At 44.1% G+C, this 12,500-nt stretch overlaps 1 protein-coding gene and 1 long non-coding RNA gene across 2 annotated transcripts in view; one reads left to right on the top strand and one right to left on the bottom strand.

Moving 5' to 3' along the window:
- Positions 1-12,500, top strand: part of LOC117755616 (neuronal PAS domain-containing protein 3) — a 229,591-nt gene that overhangs the window by 58,216 nt on the left and 158,875 nt on the right. Inside the window, 1 exon segment of the mRNA XM_034575547.1 lies at positions 11,297-11,395. Within this exon segment, the coding sequence (XP_034431438.1) occupies positions 11,297-11,395 (99 nt within the window).
- LOC117755619 lies at positions 11,610-12,101 on the bottom strand. The gene is made up of 2 exons (XR_004612632.1): positions 12,015-12,101; positions 11,610-11,716 (listed from the first exon to the last, which is right to left on the bottom strand). It is a non-coding gene; the product is annotated as an uncharacterized LOC117755619 (long non-coding RNA).

Genomic DNA, 12,500 nt, shown 5'->3' with positions numbered 1-12,500 from the left:
ATAAATTAACAATCGCTGGGCGTCACCTGCTTCCTGTGACCGCAGTGTTACAGTTGAATCTGACGGAAACAAAGGACATTATCTGTCTCTGCGTCTCTGTGGATTTCTTCTGAAAACGTCTCTTTAAAAAGACGAGGCCACAAAGAAAAGACCCCCCCCCCCCCCCCCCCCCCCCCCCCCCCCTCCTCCTCCTCCTCCCCTCCACCTCCCAAAATAACACACTATGACTTTCTTTGTGTCTTTCAACCACGTTTTAGTTTTGCCCTTCAACTGGGACTTCAATCCCACACTCAGATGTCGGCTTCCTCGATGTTTGCCCCCGAAACTTCAGTCTGAGATTTATTCCCTTTTTTCAACAAGTTGGCGTCAGGGTGGAGATGATGTTTTTCACTTCTCCTTGACTCTGAAGCGTCGGGAGATGGAGGGAGAGAAAGAGACGGAGACAAAAAGAGCGAGAAGAAGACGGAGGGCGATGGAGAGGATACAGGAACTGAAGGTGGCAGAAAAACAGAGACGGAAAAGACGAGAAAACCCTGAATCTAAAAAGAGTTTTATTGACTTGTTATCTCAGATTGACTCAGAAAGCACAAGCACACGTGGATGGAAGAGAGGAAGATGGAGGGATGAGGGAGGGAAGAGAGTGAGGTGAAGATGCAACAGTCCACTTTGCATAACAGGCGGCGTCTGTCCCGCGTTTCCTCCAATCAGAGCTCTGGGTAAATGCCTCTGATTGGCTGAGATGTGAAGGGCATTGAGACCACAGGCGACACCTCGGTGAATTATTAACGAGGATCATCGCTCTATCGATCATTTCAAACACACACACACACACACACACACACACACACACACACACACACACACACACACACACACACACAGATAACTATATTAACACAGATATGAAAAGAGACGGACTGAAGGAGGAAAGACAAATCTGTCCTCCTCCTTTATCAGCGTGGTTTTAAACGAGCAGCACTGAACTGGGTGGTTTCACATTAAGCCAAAAGATTTTATCAGCCAGACGTCTCTTTAGTGTATTTAAATGGGCTCTTAGCAAGGTTAAAGCAGCTGCAGTGTGTCGCTGTGGGATCCAGACTCACAGCGACACACTGGGAGCTCAGCATGCTGTTGGTTCTTCTCCCACAAAATATCGAACATCGCGTTTTTTAAATCCTCCGTCGGGTTTTACACTCGTTTCGAGACAAAGAAACGAGCTGCAGATAAATAACTTCAGTTTAGTGACGGTTATGTTTCAGGGACTTTCACAACAACCGTGTTCGGACTGTTGGACTTTTTCAGTTTTTAATAATAATAATAATAATACATTTTATTTATACGGCGGTTTCAAAAAATACATACATAAAAAGAAGTGAACAAATAAAGACGATGGTAGATAGACGTAGATCATAGCCCACGTCGGTGATGAATCACATAGAATCAGCTGAGATGTTTGAAATGAAACCAAAGTGAGAAACCTCTGGAGTTGTTTCCCTGAGAGTCAGCGTCTCATTAGGAAACACTTTCCCCCCTGAGAGTTCACGTGGTCACTTTATCCTCTGAGTCCAGACTCATTTGGAAACGACTCCACTTTCTCTCTTCAGAACTTCGACTCGCGCTTTGTCGCCGGCGGCCGTTTGTTCAGTTTCGCCGCCGACTCTCGTGGACGAGCCTCTTCAAATGTAAAGCAACGGCGTCCATTAATGCAGATGTATAAATAAACTCTGAGGGTTTGGGAGGTGTCGTCGGCAGATCGGATGGTTGTGTGTGTGTGTGTGTGTGTGTGTGTGTGTGTGTGTGTGTGTGTGTGTGTGTGTGTGTGTGTGTGTCTGTGTGTGTGTTGAAGCACCCTATTCTCCAGCTGAAGCCTCTCATCCTCTGTGTTTTCATTCTGACGCACTGTGAATGTCAAAGAGCCGCAGGAAGCCGAGCCTGTCAGTCAACGAGCGAGTGTCAGCGCGAGTGTGTGCATTAGAAAGAGAGAGAGAGAGAGAGAGGATGAGTACTTGTGTGTGTGTGTGTGTCTCCGGAAGAGAGAGAGTGCGAGAGAGTGTATGGTGAGTTGCCAGAGGATCTGTGTGAACAGTGATGTGTGACAGAGGGAGAGAGAGAGAGAGAGAGAGAGAGAGAGAGAGAGAGAGAGAGAGAGAGAGAGAGAGAGAGAGAGAGAGAGAGATTTGGAGCTCAGAGAGAAACGAGGCGAGAGGGAAAAGTGAAAGGGGGAGAGATGGTTGAAAAGAAAAGAGAGAGAGAGAGGGAGGGAAAAGAGTGATGCCCAGAGAGTAAGGAGAGAGAGAGAGAGAGAGAGAGAGAGAGAGAGAGAGTTCTGTGATCGGAGTCTGACTGCTGGATTTACTGGATCTGACACTAAACTTCTCTCTCTCCCTCTCCCTCTCTCTCTCTCTCCCTCTCTCTCTCTCTCTCTCTCTCTCTCTCTCTCTCTCTCTCTCTCTCTCTCTCTCTCTCTCTCTCTCTTTCTTTGTCACATTCTTCTTTCTGTCTCTTTTCTCCTTCTTGTTCTCACCTGTTTCTTCCTTTGCTCATTTCCTTCCTTCTTGCATCTTTACTCATGAACACGAAACAACACGTCGAGGAAACGTCTTAAAAAATTTGTTCAAACGTTCACTTGGACTGATTCGATTTCAGTGGTCAAAGGTCAAAGGTCACGATACGAATGTTCCGCATACTCAGTGTTTTCGTTGGAATGGATGTCTTCTCCTCTTCCTCCTCTTCCTCCTCCGTTTCCTCTTCTTCTCTTCTCCTCCTCTTCTCCTTCTCTCCTCCTCTCCTCCTCTCCTGCTGAATGTCAGAATAACCTTTTGCCCAGACATGAGGAGCGCTTGATTTCTCTTATCTCGCAGGTGACATGCCCACTCGCGGGGCTCGACGCCCTGAGCACCACGGGCAGTTCAAACACAGGGTTCCCTTCCCAAAAAAAATAAACTCCTCTGTAACTCCTCAGATATAAAAGTAGTGCGCTGAACAAAAAAACATAAAGTGAGAATATCTTTGCTGATGGAGAATGAATCTGAGGATGATGCTCACGCTTTGGATTCTTCTTCAGTGAAATCTTTTTGTCGTGGGAGTTAAAAACTTAAGTTTCACATCTTAAGGCAAATCACGTTTTGTTGCAGACGTTCATAAACACAGTCTTAGGATGTATATTTAACCAAACTGAACATTATAGCTCCTCATACTGTCAATGATCGTACACGTATTTCTTACTTTGTTGATCGTACAGAAGGTGAAGTTATCGTACACGTATGGTTATAACTGTACATGACAGATTCATAGCTGATGAGGTGGCGTGACGTGCATTGTGGGTGGAGCCATGGTAACCTTCAGCTCCTCCACACAAGAGAGGGGACGTGTCCCAGCAGAGGATTATGGGTAGCTGCTGGAAACTTTGTAAAAGCTACTGTCAGTCATGTTTAGATGTTTTCGTAGACGCAACCAATGAGAGACGGGGAAAAATAATAGAGATATGGAGAAGAGTGTGTTAGCATGTGTGTGTGTGTGTGTGTGTGTGTGTGTGTGTGTGTGTGTGTGTGTGTGTGACAGTGTGAGAGAGACAGAGTGTGTATGTTTGCATCTTCATGCTTTCATGCACAGATTTATTGCGCTTGAGTGTGTGTGCATAATTTGTACATGTGCAGAGCCACCTGAGCTTCTGCTTTTATGTGTGTGTGTGTGTGTGTCTTTGTGTGTGTCTGTGTGTGTCTTTGTGTGTGTCTGTGTGTGTCTGTGTGACTGCACAGTGTAAAGTGCCTCTACCTGTAAATGTCAGGCAGCTGTCCTCTGCGACTGACTGCGAGGACATCAGCAGTAAATCAGGCCGGTAGTTTGGCTAAAGAGGTGATTAATAAACATGTCATCTGTGTGTGTGTGTGTGTGTGTGTGTGTGTGTGTGTGTGTGTGTGTGTGTGTGTGTGTGTGTGTGTGTGTGTGTGAGAGAGAACCCTATTGGCTTTAAGAAAGAAGAGGAGGGACGGATGGAGACATGATAGTGATGGAAAGAACTCTGTAGAGAAGGTGAAGAAGAAGAGGGTTAGAAGACGCCTCCTCAGACAAGAGAATAAAATCAAATCCACAACTCTATTATTACTTTATTTTGTAGACTCACGTGCAGTGAGTAGTAGTAATACTCTGAATCGATCATATGACAAATCAAACATGGCCGTCGTGGCTGCCTCGCTCGCTTGGCCTCTAAATGAACGCCTCACTGTGTCATGTGACGTGGAAACAAAGAGTCTGTACATGTTACATAAATGTTTATAGAAGATGATGAACATGGGCTGATAAATCACGATTGGTTAAGTGTGAACAGCGTGGCTCCGCCCCCTGGCCCAGAATGATGTCATCGGCACAAGATGGCAGCGTTCGTCTCCAGGATATTTTGGCTTCATTTCTGGATCGTGGGAGTAGAGTGGATCAAACTCATTTCTACAAAGTGCTGATCTTTTAAAAACACATGTCCGCTGTTGCTTTGAGCCAGAAACAATAACAACGAGGGCGGCTTCATAAGCTCACAGTGGCTTTATCGCCACCTACTGGCTGACATGCTTATTTGAGAGTTTTCAGATATTTTGTGAAACGGGGGAAAACATCTGTTGAAAGAAACGACACGCCGCTCCTCCAGTGGTTTAGTGCTTGTCTTTGTCCAGAGGACGCCTCCTGCTGCCGTCCGTGTGGACAGACGCTTGTTGAGATGTGAATTCCAGCGGAGGTCACTTCTCTCTGTGTCTCTGCTGTTCAAACAGAAACAGAGAGAGAGAGACGCAGAGGCCTCGCCCGCCGCCACACTTAGCGCTGCGACTGTGCTGCTCTCTAATGGAACTTCATCCATTTCAAATGACAGAATCCATTACCCCCGCTTGCTCCGCTCCGCAGTGCAAGTGTTGCATGCACTGGATTTATTCTTGTTATTTGCTGATAATGTGTGCAAACTAAACCGGGCCACAGTTTTTTCGGCCTGATGCTCACGTGGATGATTAACTCGAGGAGGGGTCGTGGATGCAGGAAGGTCAAAAGACAAGAGGAACAATTATTACAGTTTGTAGGAGAATTAGATCCACAGCTACTCCAGGTTATGTATCAGATTCACCAACACACACAGAGAATGTTTATCATTAAAGATGATCACATCACATCTTATATTTAGACCAGATGCAAGTTAACGCTTCACCTTAACTTAACTTAACTAATCTGCAAGAGGCAAAATGTCCGAAACACCTGTAAAACAATCATACGTGTACGATATTAATAAAACAAAAGAGCTGCAAAGAAGAAATCCTAAAATCCATCTCAGTTGAATAGACCATAAAATAATAATATCACGTTATTATGATTATTGTTCAATTTAACTGGTCAATAAATAAACTGTAGTTAATAAAAATATAATATAACAAAAGTAAATATGTGGTATATGTTGGTAAACAACAACAAACGATGATCATGTGATGAGTTGACGCTCGGTGGTTCTGTTGGAAGCTGCTTTAGTGTGTATGTGTGTGTGTGTGTGTGTGTGTGTGTGTGTGTGTGTGTGTGTGTGTGTGTGTGTGTGTGTGTGTGTGTGTGTGTGTGTGTGGACCAATTATTTTATCAAGCGTGAACTTCCACACTCGTGCACTTGTGTACCTGTGTATTAAAGGTGTGTGTGTCTGTGTGAGAGAGTGTGTAATATATCTGTTTCTCTGAAATTGAGACGTTCTCCGTCCCACGAGAGGAAGCACCTCATCCCGTGAATTCTGGGTAATTGACTTGTGTTAAAGGTAAAACTTCAGCCGCTGTCAAACCTCTTCGCTCGTATATGAAAGAGAAACGTTCTCAAACCCACGGGTTCCTAAACCTTATGTGTTTAAGGTCTTATTAATAATTATCAAGGGAAAAGAGACGTCTGACGTTAGAATGAATAACTTACACTTGACTGTAGTCGTCTTTGTTTGTGTGCACATCTCAGTTTTTTCCTGGTTTTCAGATTTGTGTGAATTTGGTCTTTTGACATTAAACACTTGTTCTTTAGTCTCCTGCGGATTCATCCACTTTAAATAGAGCTAGAGAGACAGAGAGCGAGCGAGAGCGAGGGAGAGGGCGTGAGCGGCTCGTTCTGTCTGATCGTGTCACTAATCGTTTGTTTAATCCTCCTCGAACATTAAATATTAGACTCAGTTTAAAATCTCAGCTGTCATTTATCACCCTGCTGCCGCTGCTGCTGCACAAACCTCAACTCACTGATCCTCTATTTAAGCAGGTGACAGCAGCCCTGAGACACACACACACACACACACACACACACACACACACACACACACACACACACACACACACACACACACAAAGCCTTTTAATTAATTAACGATCACACAGGACGACAAAGTCTCGTCTCAGTTTGTTTCATTCACGAGATGCGTCGAGTTAAAAGGTTCAGATTTAACGGAGATGAAATAAGAGACGGAGGAAAATATGCTAATGAGCGCTTTAGTTATGTTTTTATTAATTCATGTTCTTAATGGGACCAAAAAGTAATATCTATGTGTTTGATTGTGAGAAATAAAAATACTGAACACAGGTGAAATAGTCTGGTTCTAAACTTCAGTTTCACTTTTTCAGAAACTCTTCATGTTTTAGTTTGCGTGATAACAAAGTGTCACTATCCTCACATTTAAATGTTGTGCCCAAGTTACGAAATAAACTAGATTTTTTAAAACTTTATTCTTGTTCTAGTTTCTACTTGTATCGTCACTTAATCAAAAATGTCTCCACTTTCCCAACATGTCCCGATCGACTTTTTATAACATCCTCACAATTTACATTTGTCCTCAAGTTACCAAATGTCCTCATCAGTTTGTCCTCACGTTCTAAAATAAATTAGTTTTTCCTACTTTTCAAAATCCTCTTTTTCCATTGATGCTGATTTTCTGTATACGTCTCCGCTGGTCCCCACAAAGGTAGAAGAAAGCTGCAGGCTTCAGACTCCGTTGTGTTTCTGAGAGGATTTAGTCTCCAAGTAAAACCTCCTCTAGCTTTACTGAGGCACCGGAGCAAGACTGACCGGCTAAACCTGGACCAAAACATCCTGACCGGCTGGGGACAGAGTGTGTGCACACGTGTAAGTGTGTGTTACGGGTGTAATTGTGTATTATGGGTGTGTGTGTGTGTGTGTGCCACAGGGTGTGGATTTGACCCTGCCCCTGGAAGTGTGTGAACATTCCTATAACAAACGGAGGTTACAGCGAGTAAACAGGGGAACAGGGCTGTGTGTATGTCTTTTTTCTGTGTGTGTGTGTGTGTGTTGTATTTATAAATATATATATGTGTGTGTGTGTGTGTGTGTGTGTGTGGTGCCGGTGCTGCTCCCTAAACTGACACATTTTCAATCACATGGTTTAGTTCGGGGAAATTGTTGAAAAAGAGGGAAAAGGGCAGATTTCTGCGGCTCTGTGGGCAACAATAGGACAAGCCAGGATTAGTTTTTCACTTTGTGCGTCTGTGTGTGTGTGTGTGTGTGTGTGTGCGTCTGTGTGTGTGTGTGTGTGTGTGTGTGTGTATTCTCAGACAATGCCCTGGTAGCCAATTTGTAATATATAGTCAGCCTTGAAAAATGGCCCAGATCTCCCCTTCGCTGTCTGCAATTTAGCTCTGCTGGCGCCCGGCAATACCTATTGTACTGCCTCCCACCACTGCCATTTGGGCCTGATGGAGTGTGCATTTGTACTTTGTGTGTGTGCATGTGTGTTTGTTTACTTGCTTATGTGCATTTACCCATGAGTCTGTCTTTGTGTGTGTGTGTGTGTGTGTGTGTGTGTGTGTGTGTGTGTCTGTGTGTGTGTCCATCCAGCGTGCGCGACTGTGTTTATTCTCAGGTTATTGAATTTTCTGTTTGTGAGCCAGAGTGTGCACGTGTGATTATGCAAGTGTGTGTGTGTCTCAGTTTGTGTAGTTGCATTGTCGGTGTGTGTGTGTGTGTGTGTGTGTGTGTGTGTGTGTGTGTGTGTGTGTGTGTGTGTGTGTGTGTGTGTGTGTGTTTGATGCAGTGCAGTTACTCGTCCACTTTACCAAAATGACAGCGACACCTGAAGGCATCAATCTGGACCCAGCGGAGAAAGTGAGGATGGAGGGATGAAGAGAGGGATGGAGTGATTTGTTAAAAGCAAACAGAGACGGAGGGAGAAGGCTATAGGTAAAATAGATTTATAAAGAAGTGAGGACTGGAGTAAATGAAAGGAGAGAGGGAGTAGGAGGAAAAGTGGGAGATGGAAACAGATTTAAGGATGTGAGAAAGAGAGGGAGGGAGAAAGAATGAAGGAGATAAAAAGAGTGGTGAAGTTTAGGACGACTGCTGGAGGAGAAAGATGGGAAGAGAGAAGGAGAGAAAGGGAAGAGTGGGAGTGAGTGGAATGGAGGAGAGGAAAAGAAGGGATGGTTTTCAGACAGAAAGAAGAAGGAGGGGAGCAATGGTGAAGGGGGGCATATGGAAGAAGGAGAATAGATGGTGGGGTGAGGAGGTGAGGAAGGAAGGAGGAGTAACAGAACATGAAATAAAGGGAGGAAGCAGAAAGAGAGATAGAATATAAGACAGAAAGAATCTGAGCAACAGAGTGAAAGAGAGAATAAAAAAGAGGGAGAGAGAGGAGGTGATTGGCGGCCTCGCTCTCTGCAGATGGAGGTCACTTCACCAAAGGTTCACACGGCCGAGTGGAGAGGTCAGCTGAGAGAGTGTGTGTCTGTGTGTGTGTGTGTGTGTGTGTGTGTGTGTGTGTGTGTGTGTGTGTGTGTGTGTGTGTGTGTGTGTGTGTGTGTGTGTGTGTGTGTGTTGTATTTCTGTCCTGTTAAACGTGAGAAAACCGTTTGATCAAATGTGCAATTTAAGTTTAAAACTCCCGTTTATTTTAATAACTAAAGTAAATAAAGTAACTAAATAACTCTCTTTAAGTAACAAAAATACAAATAGATAATAGTAATCTGTAATCTGCCCCCCCCCCCCCGCCGCTTACAGCGTCTGAAACGCTTCTTTAAAATCTGTGTTGCACGATAACAGCGCTAACAAACAAATAAACAAACTACATTTCCCATGATGCATTTCACCAGGCATCGGTCACTTCTACTCATCTTCATCAGTTGACTCATTTGCATCTTTTCGTTCCCTCTCATGTTCTGCAATGAGAATAAATCTACTTGAAACCGATAATGAGCACGACTCTGCAGATGTTGCATCGGGTCTAAACCAGTTAATATCCAGGTGAAGATTCACGATGCAGATGTTTCTGATCATTTCTCTGTTGAACCTCGTTGGACAATCAAACCTGAGCCAGAAACAAAACCCACTTCTCCTTCTTCTGATCTTTTTTTTTGTATTTCTTCCACCCTCCCTCCCCCGACAGCAGCGATATGTTTCCTAGTCATGCATCAAGAGATCAAATCTAAAAGTAATACAATCTCTGGACTCACATCTCGCCGCTTTAATTTGAAAAGCCAACTCTCGCTGCCTCCTCTGGTAGAAGTGGAATAAGTTATGCCGCCGCCGCCCTCGCTTCACCCTCTGACAAGAACAATAGCGGCCGGCTCGCCTCAGAAAACTGTGTTCGACAATAATACTTGTCCACAAAGCAAGACCGACAATGTCAATGGTTTTATGGTGCGCTACACAGTGCAGCTAATGTTCTCCTGCAGCCAGCATCGCTTCACTGCCTCCCCCCCCCCCGCTCTCTCTCTCTCTCCCTGTGTGCCTCGCCCTCCTTCCACCTCCCCTGTTTTCTCTTCTTCTTCTCTTTTATTCTCCTCGACTCGCGCTCGCTCCCTCTCTTCGTATGAAAAATCCATTCCGGCATGGGTTTTGACAGCCTGTCTTTGGTGGGTGTGTAAAATTCAAATAATTCACTGTGCATAGACAGTCACTCTGGGGCCGCTTTGTGTTTTCGTATTTGACTCCGTGTCACCTCGCCTGCCTGTCGAGTCCCAGTCGGCAGCGTTTAGCTTTTCAAAAAAAAAAAAAAAGACAAAAACTCACCAAACTGCAGGTGTGTTTATTTGGGGTTTATTATTGTTTCAGTGGAGCAGCTGCTTCTGCGACAGGAAAATAACATTCAGCTGTTTTCTGTGTTTGATGTTGGACTTAAAAAGCTTCAGGTTCCAGCTCGTCTGTGTTCCGATGATTTACTGAGAGCGAACTCTCTCACTCTCATGTGAGAAGTGAAATATGGACGAGGTCCGAGGACAGGACGATACAAGAAGTGACTCAAGGTGACGACGGCGTGCAGCTGGGGATCGTTTGGGTTTTTTTACGATACCGGTGCTAAATTGTTAGATTTAAAAACGTACTGACGCCAGAACCTTTTTTATTTCTTTAAAAAAACACAAAACAACATAGTTCATTCCTCTGCTTTCAAAATACAGAGTGGATTCCTGTCCGGAGCTCGTCGGCACTCAACGGGTTCGGGTTTAATATTAATCTGAAGATGATATTGAGGTTCAAGGTCATGTGGGTTGTTTGTGTTTACACTGCACAAGTCTGTAAACAAGGAAAACAAACAATAACCATGTGTGAATGGAGCTCGGGTCGGGTTCGGACACAAAAACTGAATTCCTGTCGGGCCAAGCTTTTTTCAAATGTATGCTGAGCGTCACCAGCATCTTAAATACGTTTGTGTTGTTTTCAAACCTTTCACACGTTTCGCTGCAGGATGTTTGTTGTCGTGTCGACTCGAGGAAGCTGCTCGCTACATGCAGATGATTTGATTGGTCGTCAGTTTGTGATGTCACAGACGGACAAAGGGTTTTATTTAGTTTTTTCCACTGAGGTAGAGATGCCGAGTTTGTTAAATGATTCATTTTCTGTTTCTCTGAATATATTTTGCAGTGATTATGACTTCTCTGTTCTTTAATTGGTGCAAAGCTCATAACATTTGTATTTTATGATTCTTTCTTTCATGTGTTTTCTCTTCTTCTGCTTTTCTTTACTTTCTTCTCCATGTCTCCTTCCTCTCATTCTCCTTTTACTCCCACTTCTTCTTCTTCTTCTTCCTCTACCTCTTCCTGCTTCCTCCTCCTTCTCGTTCTTACATTTTATTCTTGTTCTCTATATCTGTTCTTTCTCTTCTTCCTCTTCTTTTCCTCCACTTTTGTCCTTCTCCTCTTTGTCCTTCTTCTCATCTGTCACTTCCTCTTTTCTTTTTCTTCAACCATCTTCTCTATCTATCTTTTCCATCTTTCTCCTCTTCTTCATCCTCCTCTTCCTGCTCGTTGTCTCTTACGGCTGACGTTAAAGAACCTCTTCACGTTTCTTTTGTGTGTTCCACAGTGACCCCTACTGGGAGCGGCCAGCTAATGCAGGCAGCTGCTCCGCCGCCCGGCCCAAGACCCTTCACCTGGCCGGCCAGCAGCATACCTCCTCGCCATGGTAACGTTTGTGTGCGCTCCCAGGAGCAGCAGCAGTACTGGTAGTAGTAGTAGTAGTAGTAGTAGTAGTAGTAGTAGTAGTAGTAGTAGCAGTATTAGTGTGTCTGTGTGTGTGTGTTTTGTTCAATATGAGTTGTGTGAACACTTTGTCAAACTCCTCATGTATCCGTTGTTTATTCTTTTTATCCAAGATCAGAGCTGAAGAGGTTTTTTAAGTCTCTTTGTGGAAAACGATTAGCCTAGCTTAGCTTAGCTTAGCTTAGCTTAGCCTAGCTTAGTTTATCTTAAAGTATGAACATCAAAGGAATCAAAAAGAAAGTATCTTAGAATGTTACTGACTGGAACTGTTACTCCGACACCTATAGATACGTACTTAAAGCAACACTACGTAACGTAGACTCTGACTCGTCATCGCTAACGTCATCTGTGCACGATGGCTGTGTTTTTATCGTCTCGCTTCGTTTGTGCAGGAAGTGAAGATGCGTCGTCCATTTTTATTTACACTCATTGATCATCTATTGTTACTGATCCACGTTTTGTCCGGTGACCAGGATGTGTGTTCACAGGAAGACTGTGAGTTTTGCCAAAAATCAAGTTTGAACGAATTTTACATGAAACACAATTTGTTAAAAAATACAGATTTGTTATTCGGCAGTTGCACGATACAAACGTGACGAACACGTTGCTTCTCAGACGCTCCGTTTTCACAGAAAAACAACGTAACATTACCGACTTCCTTTACCGACAGGTGAAGAGAATAGGTCAAGCTGATAGAGATCGCCCCCTGGTGGATCACGAGTCGTACTACTGCAGACGGTCTCGTGGGCTTTGAGTTAAAACTGTCTGAATAAGAACTTTTCCCGAGTGTTAGAATGAATGTTTAAATTTCAAATTAAAAGTGACAGCTCCAGTGTGTGTGTGTGTGTGTGTGTGTGTGTGTGTGTGTGTGTTTTTTAAACCGCTGCTACAAAATCGTGTCACTCCTCCTCAATCCGTCCCCCCCCCCCCCCATCCCTCCTCAGTGTCTTTGTCAGTGAACAGAGAGAAGAGATTTGACACCAGCAAGTGAACTGAGGCTGGATGTTACAGTGTGTGTGTGTGTGTGT

Source organism: Hippoglossus hippoglossus, chromosome 22, assembly GCF_009819705.1.
Source record: "Hippoglossus hippoglossus isolate fHipHip1 chromosome 22, fHipHip1.pri, whole genome shotgun sequence".
In the NCBI taxonomy this organism is placed as follows: Eukaryota; Metazoa; Chordata; class Actinopteri; order Pleuronectiformes; family Pleuronectidae; genus Hippoglossus; species Hippoglossus hippoglossus.
This window is presented reverse-complemented; position numbering and strand designations above follow the sequence as displayed.